This window comes from Mobula hypostoma, unplaced genomic scaffold (genome assembly GCF_963921235.1).
Source record: "Mobula hypostoma unplaced genomic scaffold, sMobHyp1.1 scaffold_97, whole genome shotgun sequence".
In the NCBI taxonomy this organism is placed as follows: Eukaryota; Metazoa; Chordata; class Chondrichthyes; order Myliobatiformes; family Myliobatidae; genus Mobula; species Mobula hypostoma.
Window position 1 is genome coordinate 160,288 of NW_026948188.1, and position 26,870 is coordinate 187,157.

The window sequence follows — 26,870 nt, forward strand, 5'->3', positions numbered from 1 at the left end:
ATGGGTACAGATAGAGTGAATGCAAGCGGGCTTTTTCCACTGAGGCAAGGGGAGAAAAAAACAGAGGACATGGGTTTAGGGTGAGGGGGGAAAAGTTTAAAGGGAACATTAGTGGGGGCTTCTTCACACAGAGAGTGGTGGGAGTATGGAATGATCTGCCAGACGAGGTGGTGAATGCGGGTTCTTTTTTAACATTTAAGAATAAATTGGACAGATACATGGATGGGAGGTGTATGGAGGGATATGGTCCGTGTGCAGGTCAGTGGGACTAGACAGAAAATGGTTCGGCACAGCCAAGAAGGGCCGAAGGGCCTGTTTCTGTGCTGTAGTTTCTATGGTTCTAAAATTTGTGTGCCAGCAAATCCTATCCTTACAGTCCTGAAGCCAATAAAGCGTGGACAAGATAGGAAACTTTCCGGCTTACATTGTAGGCGACATTTTAATTGACTCGAATTGTGAATTGAAATAATAAACGTAAGTTTATTGAAAAAAAATGGTGCGTGATGGGGAGATTTCGTGGTGATTTTCATGATCAGTAGCCAAAATTCATAAGATACGCCCATAGGTATGGAGGAAGCGACATGTTTGTTCTCCAGCGCCATCGATGTTGAATCCTGGCTGACGAGAGATGCCAGGGCAGGGTAAGCTGTTACTCGTGCAGCAGGCTCCCCCTCCCCGCGGGGCCGATGAGCCCGCTGGAGCGGCAGAGACCCGTCGAGTTCGGCACCCCGGGGGTTGCCACTCGACCCGCGACCGCCTCAGGGAGACCGGCTCCGGACCTTTTCCCCCGGGATCGACTCCCGAAGCCTTTCCCCGTGGGCGGGCCCAGCCGCAAGGCAGCGGGGGTCTGAGACCAGAGTTCTCCCCCTGGGTGGCAGTGTTAGCAGTGAGGAGGATGCTAAGAGGATGCAGGGTGACTTGGATAGGTTAGGTGAGTGGGCAAACTCATGGCAGATGCAATTTAATGTGGATAAATGTGAAGTTATCCACTTTGGTGGCAAAAATAGGAAAACAGATTATTATCTGAATGGTGGTCGATTAGGAAAAGGGGAGGTGCAACGAGACCTGGGTGTCATTATACACCAGTCATTGAAAGTGGGCATGCAGGTACAGCAGGCGGTGAAAAAGGCGAATGGTATGCTGGCATTTATAGCGAGAGGATTCGATTACAGGAGCAGGGAGGTACTACTGCAGTTGTACAAGGCCTTGGTGAGACCACACCTGGAGTATTGTGTGCAGTTTTGGTCCCCTAATCTGAGGAAAGACATCTTTGCCATAGAGGGAGTACAAAGAAGGTTCACCAGATTGATTCCTGGGATGGCAGGTCTTTCATATGAAGAAAGACTGGATGAACTGGGCTTGTACTCGTTGGAATTTAGAAGATTGAGGGGGGGATCTGATTGAAGCGTATAAAATCCTAAAAGGATTGGACAGGCTAGATGCGGGAAGATTGTTCCCGATGTTGGGGAAGTCCAGAACGAGGGGTCACAGTTTGAGGATAGAGGGGAAGCCTTTTAGGACCGAGATGAGGAAAAACTTCTTCACACAGAGAGTGGTGAATCTGTGGAATTCTCTGCCACAGGAAACAGTTGAGGCCAGTTCATTGGCGATATTTAAGAGGGAGTTAGATATGGCCCTTGTGGCTAAAGGGGTCAGGGGGTATGGAGGGAAGGCTGGGGCGGGGTTCTGAGTTGGATGATCAGCCATGATCATAATAAATGGCGATGCAGGCTCGAAGGGCCGAATGGCCTACTCCTGCACCTATTTTCTATGTTTCTATGTTTCCCCTGGACGAGCCCCGTCAAGGCCCGAAGCGACCGGCTCGGAGGCGCCTTTTGCCCCGTCTCCTGTCGGTAGAAACCGGTTCGGCCGGGGGCTACACCACACGTGGAGGCCGGGAGCCGGGCCTGGTTGTCAGCGGCTGACTGAGACGCACGCCTTTGGGAGCATTTAATGGGTAGTGGGAGCTTCACCCCCGCAGTACTACCCCTCCCTCCACCGGCCGAAACTACCTCGTGTCCCCTGAGGTGGTACTTGGAGTTAACCCCTGCGTGCGGCGGCTGTAGGGGTGTTAACCCCGGCGCTGGAGGTGCCTCCCTCCCCCCCCCCCTATCTCCACCCTCCCAGCGGGAACTTCCCCGGAATCAACCCCACCACCCCCCCCCCCCACCCACCCACGCTCCCGTCGCGGCCGGTCTTCAACCTACCGTCGGCGAACCGGTCTCCCGTTCCTCTCGTTCCCGCAGGACCAAAGCCGGGAGCTGCAGCGGGACGATGGCGGTGACCTCGGCGGCCGACAGCCCCACCGTCCTGCAGATGGCCAAGGTGGGTGCCGGGGTAGTGGGTGGGGGGGGGGGTGGGGGAAGAGGAGAGGGCAAGGGCCGGACCGGGTTTCCGGCGTGCCGGACCGAGAGCGTGAAGTGTCGGATCCACCGTATCTTAGCCCCAAATTAGTAATCAGGCGCCTAAATGAACTGAACCATCTTTCCACCCTCCGTTCCGCGTCTCTATCCGAGACCCTCTTACACACCCCTATCGTCTCTGTCCCCACCACCACCCCTGGTACCCACTTGCCCCCTCACCTCTCCTGTGAAATTACCCCCTCTCACCCCTCTGGTATTGGGCATTTACCCCGCCTCCCCCCCCGGAGGAGAAAGATCCCGGGAGAGCCCCTCGGAATGTTATACCCTCTGCCTGCGGGGGAAGATGCCGCTGAGCTGGAAAGAGTGCGGAGGGAGATTCACGAGGATGTCGCCGGGACTCGAGGGACTGAGTTACGGAGAGAGGTCGGACAGGTCGGGACTTTATTCCTTGGAGCGTAGGGGTGACCTTACAGAGGTGTGTAAAACCACGAGGGGCACAGATAGGGTGAATGTGCACAGTCTTTTTCCCCAGGGTCGGGGAATCGTGAACCAGAGGGCACAGGTTTGAGGTGAGAGGGGGAGAGAGATTTAATAGGGACCCGAGGGGCGACTTTTTCACCCAGAGGGTGGTCCATCTGTGGAAGGGGCTGCCGGAGGGAGTGGTTGGGGCAGGGACTTTGACGACACTCGGACAGGGACACGGATAGGGAAGGTTTAGAGGGATACGGTGGTCCGTCAATGGGGGGGGAGTGTTGTGGAACAGAGGGACCCAGGGGTACGGGGACGCGGTTCCCCGACAGTGGGGTCACAAGTAGACGGGGACCCCGGGGAGCGTTGTGGAACAGAGGGACCCAGGGGTACGGGGACGCGGTTCCCCGAAAGTGGAGTCACGGATAGACGGGGACCCCGGGGAGCGTTGTGGAACAGAGGGACCCAGGGGTACGGGGACACGGTTCCCCGAAAGTGGAGTCACGGGTAGACGGGGACCCCGGGGAGCGTTGTGGAACAGAGGGACCCAGGGGTACGGGGACACGGTTCCCCAAAAGTGGAGTCACGGGTAGATGGGGACCCCGGGGAGCGTTGTAGAACAGAGGGACCCAGGGGTACGGGGACACGGTTCCCTGAAAGTGGAGTCACGGGTAGACGGGGACCCCGGGGAGCGTTGTGGAACAGAGGGACCCAGGGGTACGGGGACACGGTTCCCCGAAAGTGGAGTCACGGGTAGACAGGACGGTGAAGGAGGCGTTCGACACGCTGGCCTTCATCAGTCAGGACACTGAGTACGGGAGTCGGGAGGTCATGTCCCAGTCGTACGAGACGTCGGTGAGGCCGCGCTGGGAGTACGGTGTTCGGTTTTGGTCGCCCCCGCTGTGGGAAAGATGCCGCTGAGCTGGAAAGAGTGCGTAGGGAGATTTACGAGGATGTCGCCGGGACTCGAGGGACTGAGTTACGGAGAGAGGTCGGGCAGGTTGGGGACTTTATTCCTTGGAGCGTAGGGGTGACCTTACAGAGGTGTGTAAAACCACGAGGGGCACAGATGGGGTGAATGTGCACAGACTTTTCCACAGGGTCGGGGAATCGTGAACCAGAGGGCACAGGATCGAGGTGAGAAGGGGAGAGAGATTTAATAGGGACCCGAGGGGCTGGGCGGCCGGGGAAGGGGTAGACCAGGACTCCTGCCGCGGGCGACGGGGCTCGGAGTACGGGCGGAGGGAGTTCCGCTCCGCGGCCCGCACGCTTCCCCCTAACGCCTCTGCCCTCTTCCCTCCGCAGTTCCTCAACTCGGGCCTCACGGTGGGGCGATTCAACCCGGTGCTCTGCCCTCAGGTAAGCCGGTGCGGGGGGGCGTGTGGGTGGGTTGGAGGGAGGGAGGGCTTCACAGAGGGAGAGAGGCAGAGGGAATCAATGAGGAGGGGGGTGAGGGGTGAGAGGTGGAGGGAGGGGAAAGAGGGAGAGATAAAGACAGATGAACACACATAGGGAGAGACAGACAGTTAGACAGAAATATAGAATCACAGTATTGATTTCTCCCTCCCCTCCCCTCACACTTCCCAATGCCTACCTCTCCCCGTCTCTCCCCCTCCCCTACCCGTCTCCCCTTGTCTCCCTGCTCCCCCCACCCCATATCGCCCTCCTCCCCTCCCTCTCGCTCGCCGCCATCCCACCCACTTCCCCCTCAAACCCCCTTCTCACTCCCCCTCTCCCCATCACACTCTCTCATCCCTCACCCCGCTTCTCTCCTCTCCCCCTCTCCCCTCTCCCCCCTCTTCCCACTCCCCTCTCCCCCTCTCTCCCCCTCTCTCCTCTCTCTCCCCCCTCTCTCCCCTCTCTCCCGTCTCCCCTCCCCTCTCCCCATCTCTCCCCCTCCCCTCTCTCCCCCTCTCTCCTCTCTCTCCCCCCTCTCTCCCCTCTCTCCCGTCTCCCCTCCCCTCTCCCCATCTCTCCCCCTCCCCTCTCTCCCACTCTCCCCTCTCTCCCCTCTCCCCCTCTCTCTCCCCTCACTCTCCCCCTCTCTCCCCTCTTCCCCTCTCACCCTCCCTTCTCCCAGTCTCTCCCCTTTCCCCCTCCCCTCTCTCCCCATCTCTCCCCCTCTCTCCCCTCTCTCCCCTCTCCCCCCTCTCCCCCCTCTCCCCTTCTCTCCCACTCTCACCCTCTCTCCCCTCTCCCCGTCTCTCCCCTCTCCCCCTCCCCTCTCTCCCCCCCTTTCTTCCCTCTCTCCCCTCTCTCCCCTCTCCCCCTCCCCTCTCTCCCCCCCTTTCTTCCCTCTCTCCCCTCTCTCCCCTCTCTCCCCTCTCCCCTCTCTCCCCTCTCTCCCCTCCCTCCCCTCTCCCCTCTCCCCTTTCCCCCTCTCCCCTCTCTCCCCTCTCCCCTCTCTCCCCTCTCCCCTCTCTCCCCTCTCCCCTCTCTCTCCCCTCCTTTCCCCTCTCCATCCAGGCCTCCCGGCTGATCCTGGATTTTGATGAACACGTCATCACAAATAAGTTCAAATTTGGCGTCATCTACCAGAAAGCGGGACATGTGTGTGTTCAGAAGTCTCATATAACACCCTGAGCCAGTTCGTTCTCAAATGCCGAGTAACTGCCCCATTCTCATATCCCTCAGAACCAGCGACAAGTCTGACCCCGGGAGTGTGTGATGGGACGGTGTAGAGGGAGATTCACTCTGTGTCTGACCCCGGGAGTGTGTGATGGGACGGTGTGGAGGGAGATTCACTCTGTGTCTGACCCCGGGAGTGTGTGATGGGACGGTGCGGAGGGAGATTCACTCTGTGTCTGACCCCGGGAGTGTGTGATGGGACGGTGCGGAGGGAGATTCACTCTGTGTCTGACCCCGGGAGTGTGTGATGGGACGGTGCGGAGGGAGATTCACTCTGTGTCTGACCCCGGGAGTGTGTGATGGGACGGTGCGGAGGGAGATTCACTATGTGTCTGACCCCGGGAGTGTGTGATGGGACGGTGCGGAGGGAGATTCACTCTGTGTCTGACCCCGGGAGTGTGTGATGGGACGGTGCGGAGGGGGATTCACTCTGTGTCTGACCCCGGGAGTGTGTGATGGGACGGTATGGAGGGAGATTCACTCTGTGTCTGACCCCAGGAGTTTGTGATGGGACGGTGTGGAGAGAGATTCACTCTGTGTCTGACCCCGGGAGTGTGTGATGGGACGGTGTGGAGGGAGATTCACTCTGTGTCTGACCCCGGGAGTGTGTGATGGGACGGTGCGGAGGGAGATTCACTCTGTGTCTGACCCCGGGAGTTTGTGATGGGATGGTGTGGAGAGAGATTCACTCTGTGTCTGACCCCGGGAGTGTGTGATGGGACGGTGTGGAGAGAGATTCACTCTGTGTCTGACCCCGGGAGTGTGTGATGGGACGGTGTGGAGGGAGATTCACTCTGTGTCTGACCCCGGGAGTGTGTGATGGGACGGTGCGGAGGGAGATTCACTCTGTGTCTGACCCCGGGAGTGTGTGATGGGACGGTGCGGAGGGAGATTCACTCTGTGTCTGACCCCGGGAGTGTGTGATGGGACGGTGCGGAGGGAGATTCACTCTGTGTCTGACCCCGGGAGTGTGTGATGGGACGGTGCGGAGGGAGATTCGCTCTGTGTCTGACCCCGGGAGTGTGTGTTGGGACGGTGCGGAGGGAGATTCGCTCTGTGTCTGACCCCGGGAGTGTGTGTTGGGACGGTGCGGAGGGAGATTCACTCTGTGTCTGACCCCGGGAGTGTGTGATGGGATGGTGCGGAGGGAGATTCACTCTGTGTCTGACCCCGGGAGTGTGTGATGGGACGGTGTGGAGGGAGATTCACTCTGTGTCTGACCCCGGGAGTTTGTGATGGGACGGTGTGGAGAGAGATTCACTCTGTGTCTGACCCCGGGAGTGTGTGATGGGACCGTGTGGAGGGAGATTCACTCTGTGTCTGACCCCGGGAGTGTGTGATGGGACGGTGTGGAGGGAGATTCACTCTGTGTCTGACCCCGGGAGTGTGTGATGGGACGGTGTGGAGGGAGATTCACTCTGTGTCTGACCCCGGGAGTGTGTGATGGGACGGTGTGGAGGGAGATTCACTCTGTGTCTGACACCGGGAGTCTGTGATGGGACGGTGCGGAGGGAGATTCACTCTGTGTCTGACCCCGGGAGTGTGTGATGGGACGGTGTGGAGGGAGATTCACTCTGTGTCTGACCCCGGGAGTCTGTGATGGGACGGTGCGGAGGGAGATTCACTCTGTGTCTGACACCGGGAGTCTGTGATGGGACGGTATGGAGGGAGATTCACTCTGTGTCTGACCCCGGGAGTGTGTGATGGGACGGTGTGGAGGGAGATTCACTCTGTGTCTGACCCCGGGGGTGTGTGATGGGACGGTGTGGAGGGAGATTCACTCTGTGTCTGACCCCGGTAGTGTGTGAAGGGACGGTGCGGCGGGAGATTCACTCTGTGTCTGACCGTGGGAGTTTGTGATGGGACGGTTGGAGGGAGATTCACTCTGTGTCTGACTCCGGGAGTGTGTGATGGGACGGTGCGGAGGGAGATTCACTTTGTGTCTGACCCCGGGAGTGTGTGATGGGACGGTGCGGAGGGAGATTCACTCTGTGTCTGACCCCGGGAGTGTGTGAAGGGACGGTACGGAGGGAGATTCACTCTGTGTCTGACCCCAGGAGTGTGTGAAGGGACGGTGCGAGGGAGATTCACTCTGTGTCTGACCCCAGGTGACTGAGGAGGATATATTCGGGAACAATGAGGAAGGTGCTGAGTTCCAGGAATTCCTTCACCTTCTGGGCGATCGGATCCAACTTCAGAATTTTATGGGGTGAGCAATTATCTCTCTCTTAGTAACCCCCAGGGTGGGGGGGACAGGGATGGGGGAGTGGGAACCCATGTCCAATTCGCCACCCTTCCCACAATCCATCTCCTTCTGCGCCCCTTTCCAGGTTTCGAGGAGGTTTGGACACCATCTTCGGACAGACCGGGTCAGAGTCAATTTATACGCAATACCAGGGCAATGAGATCATGTTCCACGTGTGCACGATGTTGCCCTTCACCGAGGGTGACCCCCAGCAGGTCTGAACCGTGGGGAGTGTCGAGGGACAGGGTGGCCTCGGTGTACGAGGGAGGGACACACACACCGTGACCGGTGGGGAGTGTCGAGGGACAGGGGGACCTCGGTGTACGAGGGTGGGACGCACACCGTGACCGGTGGGGAGTGTCGAGGGACAGGGGGACCTCGGTGTACGAGGGTGGGACGCACACCGTGACCGGTGGGGAGTGTCGAGGGACAGGGGGACCTCGGTGTACGAGGGTGGGACGCACACCGTGACCAGTGGGGAATGTCGAGGGACCGGGGGACCTCGGTGCACGAGGGTGGGACGCACACCGTGACCGGTGGGGAGTGTCGAGGGACAGGGGGACCTCGGTGTACGAGGGAGGGACACACACACCGTGACCGGTGGGGAGTGTCGAGGGACAGGGGGACCTCGGTGTACAAGGGTAGGATACACACCGTGACCGGTGGGGAGTTTCGAGGGACAGGGGGATCTCAGTGTACGAGGGTAGGATACACACCGTGACCGGTGGGGAGTGTTGAGGGACAGGGGGATCTCAGTGTACGAGGGTAGGATACACACCGTGAATGGAGGGGTGGGTAGAGGGACAGAGGGACCTCGGTGTACGAGGGTGGGACACACACCGTGAACGGTGGGGAGTGTCGAGGGACAGGGGGACCTCGGTGTACGAGGGTAGGATACACACCGTGAATGGAGGTGTGGGTCGAGGGACAGGGGGACCTCGGTGTAGGAGGGTGGGACACACACCGTGACCGGTGGGGAGTGTCGAGGGACAGGGGGATCTCAGTGTACGAGGGTAGGATACACACCGTGAATGGAGGGGTGGGTCGAGGGACAGGGGGACCTCGGTGTAGGAGGGTGGGACGCACACCGTGACCGGTGGGGAGTGTCGAGGGACAGGGGGATCTCAGTGTACGAGGGTAGGATACACACCGTGAATGGAGGGGTGGGTAGAGGGACAGGGGGACCTCGGTGTAGGAGGGTGGGACACACACCGTGACCGGTGGGGAGTGTCGAGGGACAGGGGGATCTCAGTGTACGAGGGTAGGATACACACCGTGAATGGAGGGGTGGGTAGAGGGACAGAGGGACCTCGGTGTACGCGGACAGGACACACACACACACCATTCGAAGGCCTGTGATGTTCGAACGCCCGTAGGCTCGGGGGAGGACGTCCGTGGGGGCAAGGGGGAGCCGTGAAATCGGAGCCGCTGGCGTTCCAGCGGCTGGCAGCGGCCAAAGATCGAAGCCCAAAGGTTGACTGGGGGCCTGATCGGCGACGTTTGTGGGCGGCCTGGGCGCATGCTTGGATGTGTTGGTTACTCTTCAAGAAGGGAGGATCGCAGTGAATGGCTCGAAGGGCCGAATGGCCTACTCCTGCACCTATTGTCTGTTGTCTGTTAAAGCAAAGGACACATTTCATAGAAACATAGAAACATAGAAAATAGGTGCAGGAGTAGGCCATTCAGCCCATCGAGTCTGCACCGCCATTTATTATGATCATGGCTGATCATCCAACTCAGAACCCTGCATCAGCCTTCCCTCCATACCCCCTGATCCCCGTAGCCACAAGGGCCATATCTAACTCCCTCTTAAATATAGCCAATGAACTGGCCTCAACTGTTTCCTGTGGCAGAGAATTCCACAGATTCACCACTCTCTGTGTGAAGAAGTTTTTCCTCATCTCGGTCCTAAAAGGCTTCCCCTCTATCCTCAAACTGTGACCCCTCGTTCTGGACTTCCCCAACATCGGGAACAATCTTCCTGCATCTAGCCTGTCCAATCCCTTTAGGATTTTATACGTTTCAATCAGATCCCCCCTCAATCTTCTGAATTCCAACGAGTACAAGCCCAGTTCATCCAGTCTTTCTTCATATGAAAGTCCTGCCATCCCAGGAATCAATCTGGTGAACCTTCTCTGTACTCCTTCCATGGCAAGGATGTCTTTCCTCAGATTAGGGGACCAAAACTGCACACAATACTCCAGGTGTGGTCTCACCAAGGCCTTGTACAACTGCAGTAGTACCTCCCTGCTCCTGTACTCGAATCCTCTCGCTATGAATGCCAGCATACCATTCGCCTTTTTCACCACCTGCTGTACCTGCATGCCCACTTTCAACGACTGGTGTATAATGACTCCCAGGTCTCGTTGCACCTCCCCTTTTCCTAATAGACCACCATTCAGATAATAATCTGTTTTCCTATTTTTGCCACCAAAGTGGATAACTTCACATTTATCCACATTAAATTGCATCTGCCATGAGTTTGCCCACTCACCCAACCTATCCAAGTCACCCTGCATCCTCTTAGCATCCTCCTCACTGCTAACACTGCCGCCCAGCTTCGTGTCATCCACAAACTTCACCTTGTGTCTCAATGTAGATAGATCCAAATGGGAACGTTACGCTTCAATAATTTGGGATGAGGGAATGCGGATGATGTGAGGATGGGTATGGGGCAGATCGTGCTGATTCAGCAGAAAGACACGGACGGATTAGGAGAATGGAGTGGGAGATGAAAGACGGTGTTGGGAAGTCTGTCGTCATGCACCTTGGTAGAAGGGATAAAACAGTTGACAGTTCTCTAAACAGGGAGGTGCAGAGGGACTTGGGAGTCCTTGTGCAAGATACCCTGAAGGTTAACTTGCCGGTCGAGTTGGTGGCGAGGAAGGCAAATTCAATGTTAGCATTCATTTCAAGAGGTCTGGAATACAAGAGCAGGGATGTGATGTTGAGTCTTTATAAGGCACTGGTGAGGCCTCACCTGGAGTATTGTGAACAGTTTTGGGCCCCTCGCCTTAGAAAAGATGTGCTTCATTGGGGACGGTCTGGAAGAGGTTCGCAAGGATGATTCCGGGAATGAAAGGGTTACCATACGAGGAACGTTTGATGGCTCTGGGTCTGTACTTGCTGAAATTCAGAAGGATGCGGGGGTGGGGATCTCATTGAAACCTTTCGAATGTAAAAAGGCCGACACAGAGTAGATGTGGAGAGGATGTTTCCCGTGGTGGGGGAGTCTAGGACACGAGGGCATAGGGGGTGTCCATTTAAAAGAAAGATGTGGAGGGCTTTCTTTTGCCAGAGGGTGCTGAATTGGTGGAATTTGTTGCCACGGGCAGCCGTAGAGGCCGGGTCCTTGGGTGTGCTTAAGGCAGAGATTCATAGGTTCTCGATTGGACGAAGGTTACGGTGAAATGGCTGGGGAGTGGGGCTGAGGAGGAGGGAAAAAACGATCAGCCATGATTGAATAGCGGGGCAGATTCGATGGGCTGAATGGCTTCTATTTATCATGGTTATGATGGTTATTATGGTTCCAAACAGCTGCAGAGGAAACGACACATCGGAAACGACATCGTGGCTTTAATATTCCAGGACGAGGAGGCTGTCTTCAGCCCAGAGATGGTGATGTCCAACTTCCTCCATGCCTACGTCGTGGTGCGAGCAGAGAGATCAGGCACAGGAGAGAGAGTCTACAGGGTGAGTGTGACCTCCGTTTGAATTGCTCGGCCTCTCCAACCCTCAGGGGGAGATCTGTACACTAACCGGTGTCTCTCAGTCCCTCTCTCTCAGGGGGAGATCTGTACACTGACCGGTGTCTCTCGGTCCCTCTCTCTCAGGGGGAGATCTGTACACTGACCGGTGTCTCTCAGTCCCTCTCTCTCAGGGGGAGATCTGTACACTGACCGGTGTCTCTCGGTCCCTCTCTCTCAGGGGGACATCTGTACACTGACCGGTGTCTCTCAGTCCCTCTCTCTCAGGGGGGAGATCTGTACACTGACCGGTGTCTCTTGGTCCCTCTCTCTCAGGGGATGATCTGTACACTGACCGGTGTCTCTCGGTCCCTCTCTCTCGGGGGGAGATCTGTACACTGACCGGTGTCTCTCGGTCCCTCTCTCTCGGGGGGAGATCTGTACACTGACCGGTGTCTCTCGGTCCCTCTCTCTCGGGGGGAGATCTGTACACTGACCGGTGTCTCTCCGTCCCTCTCTCTCGGGGGGAGATCTGTACACTGACCGGTGTCTCTCCGTCCCTCTCTCTCGGGGGGAGATCTGTACACTGACCGGTGTCTCTCGGTCCCTCTCTCTCAGGGGGAGATCTGTACACTGACCGGTGTCTCTCGGTCCCTCTCTCTCAGGGGGAGATCTGTACACTGACCGGTGTCTCTCGGTCCCTCTCTCTCGGGGGGAGATCTGTACACTGACCGGTGTCTCTCGGTCCCTCTCTCTCGGGGGGAGATCTGTACACTGACCGGTGTCTCTCGGTCCCTCTCTCTCGGGGGGAGATCTGTACACTGACCGGTGTCTCTCGGTCCCTCTCTCTCGGGGGGTGATCTGTACACTGACCGTTGTCTCTCGGTCCCTCTCTCTCGGGGGGAGATCTGTACACTGACCGGTGTCTCTCCGTCCCTCTCTCTCGGGGGGAGATCTGTACACTGACCGGTGTCTCTCGGTCCCTCTCTCTCGGGGGGAGATCTGTACACTGACCGGTGTCTCTCGGTCCCTCTCTCTCGGGGGGAGATCTGTACACTGACCGGTGTCTCTCGGTCCCTCTCTCTCAGGGGGAGATCTGTACACTGACCGGTGTCTCTCGGTCCCTCTCTCTCGGGGGGAGATCTGTACACTGACCGGTGTCTCTCGGTCCCTCTCTCTCGGGGGGAGATCTGTACACTGACCGGTGTCTCTCGGTCCCTCTCTCTCGGGGGGAGATCTGTACACTGACCGGTGTCTCTCGGTCCCTCTCTCTCGGGGGGAGATCTGTACACTGACCGGTGTCTCGCAGTCCCTCTCTCTCGGGGGGAGATCTGTACACTGACTGGTGTCTCGCAGTCCCTCTCTCTCGGGGGGAGATCTGTACACTGACCGGTGTCTCTCAGTCCCTCTCTGTCAGGGAGAGATCTGTACACTGACCGGTGTCTGTCAGTCCCTCTCTCTCAGGGGGAGATCTGTACACTGACCGGTGTCTCTCGGTCCCTCTCTCTCTCAGGGTGTGGTCTGTACACTGACCGGTGTCTCTCAGTCCCTCTCTCTCAGGGGGAGATCTGTACACTGACCGGTGTCTCTTGGTCCCTCTCTCTCGGTGGGAGATCTGTACACTGACCGGTGTCTCTCAGTCCCTCTCTCTCGGTGGGAGATCTGTACACTGACCGGTGTCTCTCAGTCCCTCTCTCTCAGGGGGAGATCTGTACACTGACCGGTGTCTCTCAGTTCCTCTCTCTCAGGGGGAGATCTGTACACTGACCGGTGTCTCTCGGTCCCTCTCTCTCAGGGGGAGATCTGTACACTGACCGGTGTCTCTCAGTCCCTCTCTCTCAGGGAGAGATCTGTACACTGACCGGTGTCTCTCAGTCCCTCTCTCTCGGGGGGAGATCTGTACACTGACCGGTGTCTCTCAGTCCCTCTCTCTCAGGGAGAGATCTGTACACTGACCAGTGTCTCTCAGTCCCTCTCTCTCTCAGGGTGAGACCCCTCCCGTTTCTCAGCCTCTCTCTCCGCTTCCAACACGCACTAACATCTGACTACCTTTCTCAGGTCTCGGTCACGGCCCGCGACGGCGTACCCTGGTTCGGACCCGCGCTCCCTAATCCTGCCGTCTTCCCCGAGGTACGGTGTTTGGGACATCAGGTATAGAAGCCGCTCGGCCCCTCCAGTGCAGTCCTTCCCCTGTTCCCGCCCAGCTGTCCCGCGTCCGTCCAAGCCACTCCCCTCCTGTCAACGTGATTTTTAAATGTCTTTAATCTGCCCGACTCCCGTACTCAGTGTCCTGACTGATGAAGGCCAGCGTGTCGAACGCCTCCTTCACCGTCCCGTCTACCTGTGACTCCACTTTCAGGGAACCGTGTCCCCGTACCCCTGGGTCCCTCTGTTCCACAACACTCCCCGGGTTCCCCGTCTACCCGTGACCCCACTGTCGGGGAACTGTGTCCCCGTACCCCTGGGTCCCTCTGTTCCACAACACTCCCCGGGGTCCCCGTCTACCCGTGACTCCACTTTCGGGGAACCGTGTCCCCGTACCCCTGGGTCCCTCTGTTCCACAACGCTCCCCGGGGTCCCCATCTATCCGTGACTCCACTTTCGGGGAACCGCGTCCCTGTACCCCTGGGTCCCTCTGTTCCACAACACTCCCCCCCCCATATCTCTCTCTCTCCCCGCACCCCTCACTCATTCACTTTCTCGCTCTGCCTCAGGGACCGGAGTTCCGCGAGTTCCTGTTGGCGAAACTGATCAATGCGGAGTACAGCAGTTACCGATCGGAGAGGTTCTCAGCGCTGGAGGTAGGACCTCTGCGGCCTTCAGGCCAGGAAAGCTGTTCGGCCCGTCTGCTCTTTGCTGACCCACGTACCCTCCCGAGCCGGTCACCCCCTCCCCCGGCCCGCATTTCTCCCGTATCCCTCTAAACATTTCCTATCCGTGTCCTCTGGGTGAAAAAGTTGCCCCTCGGGTCCCTATTAAATCTCTCTCTCCCCTCTCACCTCAAACCTGTGCCCTCTGGTTCTCGATTCCCCGACCCTGGGGAAAAGTCTGTGAACATTCACCCTATCTGTGCCCCTCGTGGTTTTACACACCTCTGTAAGGTCACCCCTACGCTCCACGGAATAAAGTCCCCGACCTGCCCGACCTCTCTCCGTAACTCAGTCCCTCGAGTCCCGGCGACATCCTCGTGAATCTCCCAGCGACGCGCAGCCCGTCCTGCTAACCTGCTCATCCGGGCCCACCCCCCGCCCCCGGTCCCTTCGGCCCGTCTCTCTCTCTCTCTCTGTTTGCCCAGGAGCGGACGAGGGGCACGGTACTGGGGAACCTGTGCCGGGAGCTGGACGAGAGGACGCGGGCCATGATGGGGTCCGAGCACGGGCTGGAGGAGAGGGCCGACGGCGCCGAGCGCGGCTTCCTCGAGAACTTCAAGGTGGGAATTGGGGAGAGAGAGGGGCGGGAGTGGGGGAGAGGGGAGTGGGGGAGTGGGTAGAGAGAGCGCGGGTAGGCGGAGGGGAGACATTGGGGAAAGGGGTGGGGAGAGAGATGGGGAGACATGGAGGACAGTCGCGGGAGTGGGAGTAGAGAGAGGGGGGTTTATATATTGAATAACAGATCCCTGGGAGTGGGTTACAGGCTGGGATCTAATCCAGGGGTTCAGGGGGTTTATATATAGAATAACAGATCCCCGGGAGTGGGTTACAGACTGGGATCTAATCCAGGGGTTCGGGGGGGGGGTTATATGTACAATAACAAATCTTCGGGAGTGGGTTACAGACTGGGATCTAATCCAGGGGTTTGGGGGGTTTATATATAGAATAACAGATCCTTGGGAGTGGGTTACAGGCTGGGATCTAATCCAGGGGTTTGGGGTGTTTATATATAGAATAACAGACTCCCAGGAGTGGGTTACAGGCTGGGATCTAATCCAGGGGTTCGGGGGGGGTGGTTATATATAGAATAACAGATCCCTGGGGGTGGGTTACAGGCTGGGATCTAATCCAGGGGTTCAGGGGGTTTATATATAGAATAACAGATCCCCGGGAGTGGGTTACAGACTTGGATCTAATCCAGGGGTTCAGGGGGGAGTGTTATATGTACAATAACAAATCTCCGGGAGTGGGTTACAGGCTGGGATCTAATCCAGGGGTTTGGAGGGGGGTTATATATAGAATAACAGATCCCGGGAGTGGGTTACAGACTGGGATCTAATCCAGGGGTTCGGGGGGGGGGTGTTATATGTACAATAACAAATCCCCAGGAGTGGGTTACAGGCTGGGATCTAATCCAGGGGTTTGGGGGGGGGTTATATATAGAATAACAGATCCCCGGGAGTGGGTTACAGGCTGGGATCTAATCCAGAGGTTCGGGGGGGGGGTATATATTGAATAACAGATCCCTGGGAGTGGGTTACAGGCTGAGATCTAATCCAGGGGTTCAGGGGGGTTATATATAGAATAACAGATCCCTGAGGGTGGGTTACAGGCTGGGGTCTAATCCAGGGGTTCGGGGGGGGGGTTATATATACAATAACAAATCTTCGGGAGTGGGTTACAGGCTGGGATCTAATCCAGGGGTTTGGGGGGGGGTTATATATAGAATAACAGATCCCCGGGAGTGGGTTACAGACTGGGATCTAATCCAGGGGTTCGGGGGGGGGGGTTATATATAGAATAACAGATCCCAGGGAGTGGGTTACAGGCTGGGATCTAATCCAGGGGTTTGGAGGGGGGGTTATATATAGAATAACAGATCCCCAGGAGTGGGTTACAGGCTGGGATCTAATCCAGGGGTTTGGGGGGGGGGGTTATATATAGAATAACAGATCCCCAGGAGTGGGTTACAGGCTGGGATCTAATCCAGGGGTTTGGAGGGGGGTTATATATAGAATAACAGATCCCCGGGAGTGGGTTACAGACTGGGATCTAATCCAGGGGTTCGGGGGGGGGTGTTATATGTACAATAACAAATCCCCAGGAGTGGGTTACAGGCTGGGATCTAATCCAGGGGTTCGGGGGGGGGGTTATATATAGAATAACAGATTCCTGGGGGTGGGTTACAGTCTGGGATCTAATTCAGGGGTTCAGGGGGTTTATATATAGAATAGCAGATCCCTGGGAGTGGGTTACAGACTGGGATCTAATCCAGGGGTTCGGGGGGGTGTTATATGTACAATAACAAATCTCCGGGAGTGGGTTACAGGCTGGGATCTAATCCAGGGGTTGGGGGGGGGGGTTATATATAGAATAACAGATCCCCAGGAGTGCGTTACAGGCTGGGATCTAATCCAGGGGTTGGGGGGGGTTACATATAGAATAACAGATCCCTGGGGGTGGGTTACAGGCTGGGATCTAATCCAGGGGTTCGGGGGGGGGGGTTATATATACAATAACAAATCTTCGGGAGTGGGTTACAGGCTGGGATCTAATCCAGGGGTTTGGGGGGGGGGGTTATATATAGAATAACAGATCCCCGGGAGTGGGTTACAGACTGGGATCTAATCCAGGGGTTCGGGGGGGGGTTATATATACAATAACAAATCTTCCGGAGTGGGTTACAGGCTGGGATCTAATCCAGGGGTTTGGGGGGGGGGTTATATATAGAATAACAGATCCCCAGGAGTGGGTTACAGGCTGGGATCTAATCCAGGGGTTTGGAGGGGGGGTTATATATAGAATAACAGATCCCCGGGAGTGGGTTACAGACTGGGATCTAATCCAGGGGTTCGGGGGGGGTGTTATATGTACAATAACAAATCCCCAGGAGTGGGTTACAGGCTGGGATCTAATCCAGGGGTTCGAGGGGGGGGTTATATATAGAATAACAGATTCCTGGGGGTGGGTTACAGTCTGGGATCTAATTCAGGGGTTCAGGGGGTTTATATATAGAATAGCAGATCCCTGGGAGTGGGTTACAGACTGGGATCTAATCCAGGGGTTCGGGGGGGGTGTTATATGTACAATATCAAATCTCCGGGAGTGGGTTACAGGCTCTGATCTAATCCAGGGGTTGGGGGGGGGGTTATATATAGAATAACAGATCCCCAGGAGTGCGTTACAGGCTGGGATCTAATCCAGGGGTTGGGGGGGGTTACATATAGAATAACAGATCCCTGGGGGTGGGTTATAGGCTGGGATCTAATCTAGGGGTTCGGAGGGGTTATATATAGAATAACAGATCCCCGGGAGTGGGTTACAGGCTGGGATCTAATCCAGAGGTTCGGGAGGGTTATATATTGAATAACAGATCCCTGGGAGTGGGTTACAGGCTGAGATCTAATCCAGGGGTTCAGGGGGGTTATATATAGAATAACAGATCCCTGGGAGTGGGTTACAGGCTGGGATCTAATCCAGGGGTTCAGGGGGGTTATATATAGAATAACAGATCCCTGGGGGTGGGTTACAGGCTGGGATCTAATCCAGGGGTTCGGGGGGGGGGTTATATATACAATAACAAATCTTCGGGAGTGGGTTACAGGCTGGGATCTAATCCAGGGGTTTGGGGGGGGGGTTATATATAGAATAACAGATCCCCGGGAGTGGGTTACAGACTGGGATCTAATCCAGGGGTTCGGGGGGGGGGTTATATATACAATAACAAATCTTCCGGAGTGGGTTACAGGCTGGGATCTAATCCAGGGTTTGGGGGGGGGGGTTATATATAGAATAACAGATCCCCAGGAGTGGGTTACAGGCTGGGATCTAATCCAGGGGTTTGGAGGGGGGGTTATATATAGAATAACAGATCCCCGGGAGTGGGTTACAGACTGGGATCTAATCCAGGGGTTCGGGGGGGGTGTTATATGTACAATAACAAATCCCCAGGAGTGGGTTACAGGCTGGGATCTAATCCAGGGGTTCGAGGGGGGGGTTATATATAGAATAACAGATTCCTGGGGGTGGGTTACAGTCTGGGATCTAATTCAGGGGTTCAGGGGGTTTATATATAGAATAGCAGATCCCTGGGAGTGGGTTACAGACTGGGATCTAATCCAGGGGTTCGGGGGGGGTGTTATATGTACAATATCAAATCTCCGGGAGTGGGTTACAGGCTCTGATCTAATCCAGGGGTTGGGGGGGGGGTTATATATAGAATAACAGATCCCCAGGAGTGCGTTACAGGCTGGGATCTAATCCAGGGGTTGGGGGGGGGTTACATATAGAATAACAGATCCCTGGGGGTGGGTTATAGGCTGGGATCTAATCTAGGGGTTCGGGGGGGTTATATATTGAATAACAGATCCCCGGGAGTGGGTTACAGGCTGGGATCTAATCCAGAGGTTCGGGAGGGTTATATATTGAATAACAGATCCCTGGGAGTGGGTTACAGGCTGAGATCTAATCCAGGGGTTCAGGGGGGTTATATATAGAATAACAGATCCCTGGGGTGGGTTACAGGCTGGGATCTAAACCAGGGGTTCAGGGGGTTTATATATAGAATAACAGGTCTCTGGGAGTGGGTTACAGGCTGGGATCTAATCCAGGGGTTCGGGGGGGGGGTTATATATAGAATAACAGATCCCTGGGGGTGGGTTACAGGCTGGGATCTAATCCAAGGGTTCGGGGGGGGGGTTATATATACAATAACAAATCTTCGGGAGTGGGTTACAGGCTGGGATCTAATTCAGGGGTTTGGGGGGGGGGGTTATATATAGAATAACAGATCCCCAGGAGTGGGTTACAGGCTGGGATCTAATCCAGGGGTTGAGGGGGTGGTTATATATAGAATAACAGATCCCCGGGAGTGGGTTACAGACTGGGATCTAATCCAGGGGTTTGGGGGGGGGCTTATATATACAATAACAAATCTTCGGGAGTGGGTTACAGGCTGGGATCTAATCCAGGGGTTTGGGGGGGGGTTATATATAGAATAACAGATCCCCAGGAGTGGGTTACAGGCTGGGATCTAATGCAGGGGTTGGGGGGGTTATATATAGAATAACAGATCCCTGGGGGTGGGTTATAGGCTGGGATCTAATCTAGGGGTTCAGCGGTGTTATATATAGAATAACAGATCCCCGGGAGTGGGTTACAGGCTGGGATCTAATCTGGAGATTTGGGGGTTCATAAGACCATAAGATATAGGAGCAGAATTAGGCCATTTGGCCCATCGAGTCTGCTCCGACATTCAATCATGGCCGATCCTTTGTTTCTCTTATCGATCCCAGTCCCCAGTCTTCTCCCCATAACCTTTGATGCCGTGTCCAATCAAGAACCTATCAATGTCTGCCTTAAATACACCCAACGACCTGGCCTCCAGAGCTGTCTGCGGCAACAAATTCCACAAATTCACCACCGTTTGGCTAAAGAAATTTCTCTGCATCTCTGTTTCGAAAGGGCGCCCCTCTATCCTGAGGCTGTGCCCTCTTGTCCTAGACTCCCCTACCATGGGAAACATCCTTTGCACATCTACTCTGTCTGGGCCTTTCAACAGTCGAAAGGTTTCAATGAGAAACCCCCTCATCCTTGTGAATTCCAGCGAGTACAGACCCAGAGCCATCAAACGTTCCTCGTACGATAACCCTTTCATTTCCAGAATCATCCTTGTGAACCTCCTCTGGACCCTCTCCAATGCCAGCACATCTTATCTAAGACGAGGGGCCCAAAACTGTTCACAATAGTCAAGGTGAGGCCTCACCAGTGCCTTATAAAGACTCAACATCATATCCCTGCTTTTGTATCCTAGACCTCTTGAAATGAATGCTAACATGGCATTTGCCTTCCTCACCACCGACTCGATCTGCAAGTTAACCTTCAGGGTGTTCTGTTCAAGGTCTCTCAAGTTCCTTTCAATCTCAGATTTTTGGATTTTCTTCCTGTTTAGAAAATAGTCCACACATTTATTTCTACTATCAAAGTACAAGACCATGCATTTTCCAGCATTGTATTTCATTTGCCACTCTCTTGCCCATTCTCCAAATCTAAGTCCTTCTGCAGCCTACCTGTTTCCTCAACACTACCTGCCCCTCCACCAGTCTTCATATCATCTGCAAATTTGGCAACAAAGCCATCTATTCCATCATCTTTATCATTATCTAAATCATTAATATGCATCATTAAAAAGAAGTGGTCCCAACACTGACCCCTGCGGAACACCACTAGTCCCTGGCAGCCAACCAGAAAAAGGTCCTTTTATCCCCACTCGCTGTCTCCTACCGATTAGCCAATGCTCTAACCATGATAGTAACTTTCCTGTAATAGGCTCTTAACTTGGTAAGCAGCCTCATGTGTGGCACCTTGTCAAAGGCCTTCTGAAAGTCCAAATATACAACATCCACTGCATCTCCTCTATCTCTCCTACTTGTAATCTCCTCAAAGAATTTCAACAGGTCCATCAGGTGGGATTTTCCCTGAAGGAAACCATGCTGACTTTGTCCTATCTTGTCCTGTGTCACCAAGTACTCCATCACCTCATCCTTAACAATTGACTCTAACATCTTCCCAACTACTGAGATTAGGAGAACTGGTCTATAATTTCCTTTCTTCTGTCTTTCTAAAGGGTGGAGTGACATTTGAAATTCTCCAGACATCTGGAGCCACGCCAGAGTCCAATGATATTTGAAAGATCATTTCTAACGTCACCACAATCTCTAACGTTACCTCTTTCAGAACCCTAGGGTGCAGTTCATCCTGTCCAGGTGACTTATGTACCTTCAGGTCTTTCAGCATTTTGAGCACCTTCTCTCTTGTAACAGTAACTGCACCCACTTCTCTTCCCTCACACACTACAACATCAGGCTGGTGTCTTCCACAGTGAAGACTGACGCGAAATACTCATTTAGTTCATCTGCCATCTCCTTGTCCCCCGTTATTATTTCTCCGGCCTCATTTTCTAGCGGTCCTATGTCCACTCTCATTTCTCTTTAATATTTACGTACTTGAAAAATCCATTTACTATCCACTTTGACATTGTTTGCTAGCTTAATTTCATATTTCATCTTTTCCCTCCTAATGATTCTTTTGGCTGCCCCCTGTAGGTTTTTAAAAATTTCCCAATCCCCTATCGTCCCACTAATTTTCGCTTTGTTGTATGCCCTCTCTTTTCCTTTCACAATGGCTTTGACTTCCCTTGGCTCTACTATTTTACCATTTGAGTATTTCTTCATTTTTGGAATACACATGTCCTGCACCTTCCTCATTTTTCCCAGAAATTCAAACCATTCCTGCCAGCATCTCCTTCTAATTTACTTTGGCCAATTCCTCTCTCATACCACTGTAATTTCCTTTATTCCACTGAAATACTGCTGCACAAGACTTTACTATCTCCCTATCAGATTTCAAGTTGAACTCAATCATGTTGTGATCTCTGGTTCCTAAGAGTTATTTTACCTTAGGCTCTCTAATCGCTTCCAGTTCATTACATAACACCCAATCCAGTATAGCTGATCCCCTAGTAGGCTCAACGACAAACGGCTCTAAAAAGCCATCTCGTAGGCATTCAACAAATTTACTCTCTTGAGATCCATCACCAGCCTGATCACCGGCTCCTCTGGGTTCCTTTACCTTAAGCTCCCGAATCATTTCCCTAAACTAATCCAGGGTTTAGGGGGGTTTAAATATAGAATAACAGACCCCTGGGGGTGGGTTACAGGCTGGGATCTAATGCAGAGTTTGGAGGTGCTGGCTTAATGGTAACAACGAAGATGCTTTTTGACATTTACAGAGTGAAGTGGGCTGACCAGTGGCAAATGCAGTTTAATTTGGATAAGTGCAAGCTGTCGTACTTCGGGGAGACAGACCTGGGTGGGACTTCTCAAAGTGAACTGGAGGGACCCTGGGGAGTGTCGTAGAACAGAGGGACCCAGGGATACGGGGACACGGTTCCCTGAAAGTGGAGTCATGGGTAGACGGGGACCCCGGGGAGTGTTTTGGAACAGAGGGACCCAGGAGTACGGGGACATGGTTCCCTGAAAGTGGGATCACGGGTAGACGGGGACCCCGGGGAGCGTTGTGGAACAGAGGGACCCAGCGGTACAGGGACACGGTTCCCTGACAGTGGAGTCACGGGTAGACGGGGACCCCGGGGAGTGTTGTGGAACAGAGGGGACCCAGGGGTACGGGGACACGGTTCCCCGAAAGTGGAGTCACGGGTAGATGGGGACCCCGGGGAGTGTCGTCAAACAGAGGGACCCAGGGGTACGGGGACACAGTTCCCGAAAGTGGAGTCACGGGTAGACAGGGACCCCGGGGAGCGTCGTGGAACAGAGGGACCCAGGGGTATGGGGACACGGTTCCCCGAAAGTGGGGTCACGGGTAGACAGGGACCCCGGGGAGCGTTGTGGAACAGAGGGACCCAGGGGTACGGGGACATGGTTCCCTGACAGTGGGGTCACAGGTAGATGGGGACCCCGGGGAGTGTCGTGGAACAGAGGGACCCAGGGGTACGGGGACACGGTTCCCCGAAAGTGGAGTCACGGGTAGATGGGGACCCCGGGGAGCATTGTGGAACAGAGGGATCCAGGGGTACGGGGACACGGTTCCCCGAAAGTGGAGTCACGGGTAGACGGGACGGTGAAGGAGGCGTTCGACACGCTGGCCTTCATCAGTCAGGACACTGAGTACGGGAGTCGGGGGGGGGGGTCACGTCCCAGTCGTACGAGACGTCGGTGAGGCCGCGCTGGGAGTACGGTGTTCGGTTTTGGTCGCCCCCGCTGTGGGAAAGATGCCGCTGAGCTGGAAAGAGTGCGGAGGGAGATTTACGAGGATGTCGCCGGGACTCGAGGGACTGAGTTACGGAGAGAGGTCGGGCAGGTTGGGACTTTATTCCTTGGAGTGTAGGGGTGACCTTACAGAGGTGTGTAAAACCACGAGGGGCACAGATAGGGTGAATGGGGACAGTGTTTTCCCCAGGGTCGGGGAATGAAGAACCAGAGAGCACAGGTGAGAGGGGGAGAGAGATTTAATAGGGAACCGAGGGGCAACAGTTTCACCCAGAGGGTGGTCCGTCTGTGGAAGGAGCTGCCGGAGGGAGTGGTCGAGGCAGGTACATTAACGACCCTCGTACAGGGACACGGATAGGGAAGGTTTAGAGGGATACCGGGGCAAACCGGGAGGGAGGGTGGTAATGGTTAAAGTGGGGATGTCGGGGCAGCACGGAGCAGATGGGCCGAACCGCCTTTCCGTGCTGTGGGACTCTGTGACTCCTGCCGCAAATCCTGGTCTTGCGCCCGTCCCCGTCCCCGGTTCGCGGCGCGGAGCGGCCAGCCGGCTGTAAACTCGCCCCCTCCACACTCCCCTCACCCCTTGTCTCGGCAGAGAGCGATTCGCGGACGAAGTCACTCGTTCGAAACAGTCGGGGTGCAATCGCGCCGGAACACGGGGGGCGACGGCAGTCCCGGCCAGGTACGCTCGGGGGGAGGGGGTTGCTGGGGTGGGTGTGTCTGGGGGGGGGAGTGTCAGTGACGGGTGGGGTGAGGAAGAGTGGGTGACCGCGGAGAGCACCCCGGGGGGATTCGGTGGGTGGGGAAAATGTCCGCAATGGGGTGGGGGGGTGGGGGGGGGTGAATTTGATGGGTGGGGGAGGGGGGGGGAGAGAGCAATCGTTTTTTTTGGCAGAGGGCGATCTTTAACCCTCTGATCCCCAGTGACATCGACGCAGACGGGAGCCTGTGTGCCCAATCTCTCCCCCCCCACTTCCCCCCCAACCCTCCCAATTCCCCCCCCAACCCTCCCACTCCCCCCCCCCCGACACACACACACAGACACAGACACACAGACACACTCCCAAAGACGCCGACCAGCTCGGCGTCTCTGGCGTTTGATTTGGCGGGACCCCATCCCGTGGGGCTGACGCCAAGCCCCTCCCGGGTAGGGAGGGTGGGGAGGGAGCCCCTCTCCCTCCCTGCGCTCCGCGAGGCCGTCAGACCTCGGAGCAGAATTAGGCCGTTCGGCCCGTCCAGGCGGACCGACTATCCCTCTCGGCTCCAATTCTCCCGACTCGTCCGCCCTCCGGCTGAAGAAAACCCCTCCCCCGTCTCCCGTCCGAAACGGGCACCGCCCTCCCGTCCGCTCTGAGCCTGTGCCCCCCCCCCGCCCCCCGGCCCCGGTCTCACCCACCGCAGGAAACATCCACTCGACCAAGGCCCCGTCACTATTCGGACCGCACGACCCCATTTACACCGGTGGTGCGCAAGTGGAACAGGTCGAAAGCTTGAAGTTCCTCGGGGTCAGGATCACAAATGACCTGACTTGGTCCAACCAAGCAGAGTTCGCTGCCAAGAAGGCCCACCAGCGCCTTTACTTCCTGAGAAAACTAAAGAAATTTGGCCTGTCCCCTAAAGCCCTCACTAATTTTTATAGATGCACCGTAGAAAGCATTCTTCTAGGGTGCATCACAACCTGGTATGGAAGTTGTCCTGTCCAAGACCGGAAGAAGCTGCAGAAGATCGTGAACACGGCCCAGCACATCACACAAACCAATCTTCCGTCCGTGGACTCACTTTACACCGCACGCTGTCGGAGCAGTGCTGCCAGAATAATCAAGGACACGACCCACCCAGCCAACACACTTTTCGTCCCTCTTCCCTCCGGGAGAAGGCTCAGGAGCTTGAAGACTCGTACGGCCAGATTTGGGAACAGCTTCTTAGTCATAGTGATAGTCATACTTTATTGATCCCGGGGGAAATTGGTTTTTGTTACAGTTGCACCATAAATAATAAGTTGTAATAAAACCATAAATAATTAAATAGTAATATGTAAATTATGCCAGGGAATATGTCCAGGACCAGTCTATTGGCTCAGGGTGTCTGACCCTCCGAGGGAGGAGTTGTAAAGTTTGATGGCCACAGGCAGGAATGACTTCCTATGACGCTCTGTGCTGCATCTCGGTGGAATGAGTCTCTGGCTGAATGTACTCCTGTGCCCACCCAGTACATTATGTAGTGGATGGGAGACATTGACCAAGATGGCATGCAACTTGGACAGCATCCTCTTTTCAGATACCACCGTGAGAGAGTCCAGTTCCATCCCCACAACATCACTGGCCTTACGAATGAGTTTGTTGATTCTGTTGGTGTCTGCTACCCTCAGCCTGCTGCCCCAGCACACAACAGCAAACATGATCGCACTGGCCACCACAGACTCGTAGAACATCCTCAGCATCGTCCGGCAGATGTTAAAGGACCTCAGTCTCCTCAGGAAATAGAGACGGCTCTGACCCTTCTTGTAGACAGCCTCAGTGTTCTTTGACCAGTCCAGTTTATTGTCAATTCATATCCCCAGGTATCTGTAATCCTCCACCATGTCCACACTGACCCCCTGGATGGAAACAGGGGTCACCGGTACCTTAGCTCTCCTCAGGTCTACCACCAGCTCCTTAGTCTTTTTCACATTAAGCCGCAGATAATTCTGCTCACACCATGTGACAAAGTTTCCTACCGTAGCCCTGTACTCAGCCTCATCTCCCTTGCTGATGCATCCAACTATGGCAGAGTCATCAGGAAACTTCTGAAGATGGCAAGACTCTGTGCAGTAGTTGAAGTCCGAGGTGTAAATGGTGAAGAGAAAGGGAGACAAGACAGCCCCATCTGTGATAAGACTGCTGACCCGGATCTGGGCCGTACCCTCCAAATATCCGGACCTGCCCCTCGGTTTTCCCTATTTTCTATTTATGATTTATAATTTAAATTTTTACCATTTACTATCGATTTGCAGTCCAGGGAGCGGGAAGCGCAGAATCAAATAGCGCTGTGATGATTGTACGCTCCAGTATCAATTGTTTGAAGTATAAAGTATCATTCCCGGAGTCACCCTTGTCAAAGCCCTCTCGGCCCCTCTCCAACGCCCCCGCACGCTGAGGCCGACGATACTCCGCTCTCACACACGTTTCACCTCTCCCCACTCTCAGGGGGCGAAGCCCACCGAGCCGTCGGGACACGGAACAGGGATCCCGGAATCCAGGCCCGGAGGCCAGCGGCCCGCTTGAGTGACCCAGGTAGGAGGAAGTGTGTGTGCGTGTGTGTGTGTGTGTGTGTGTGTGTGTGTGCGTGCGTGTGTGTGTGTGTGTGTGTGTGTGTGCGTGTGTGTGTGTGTGTGTGTGTGTGTGTCCGTCCGTTAACTCAACGAAGGCAGAGAGGACGCGGGTACCCACACAGGATCAAGGTTAATATCACCGGCGTATAACCAGATAACCATTCCAGCACGGAAACAGGCCATCTCGGCCCTTCTAGTCCGTGCCGAACTCTTACTCTCACCCAGTCCCACCGACCCGCACTCAGCCCATAACCCTCCATTCCTTCCCTGTCCATATATCTATCCAATTTAACTTTAAACGACAACATCGAACCTGCCCCAACCACTTCTCGTTCCACACAGCTACCACTCTCTGAGTAAAGAAGTTCCCCCTCGTGTTACCCCTAAACTTTTGCCCTTTAACTCTCAACTCATGTCCTCTTGTTTGAATCTCCCCCACTCTCAATGGAAAAAGCCTATCCACGTCAACTCTATCTATCCCCCCTCATAATTTTAAACACCTCTATCAAGTCCC

General features: G+C 55.3%; 1 protein-coding gene across 1 annotated transcript; it reads left to right on the top strand.

Annotated features, from left to right (window-relative positions):
* Positions 1–628: 628 nt before the first annotated feature.
* On the top strand, positions 629–26,309 carry LOC134341728 (rap1 GTPase-activating protein 1-like). Its single transcript, XM_063039627.1, has 13 exons — positions 629–886; positions 2,247–2,325; positions 3,574–3,686; positions 4,137–4,190; positions 5,298–5,381; positions 7,568–7,668; positions 7,790–7,919; positions 11,242–11,397; positions 13,449–13,520; positions 14,105–14,191; positions 14,686–14,820; positions 23,642–23,728; positions 26,232–26,309. Exons 1-13 carry the CDS (start codon positions 629–631, stop codon positions 26,307–26,309), a joined length of 1,434 nt encoding a protein of 477 aa, XP_062895697.1.
* The last annotated feature ends 561 nt before the right edge of the window (positions 26,310–26,870 follow it).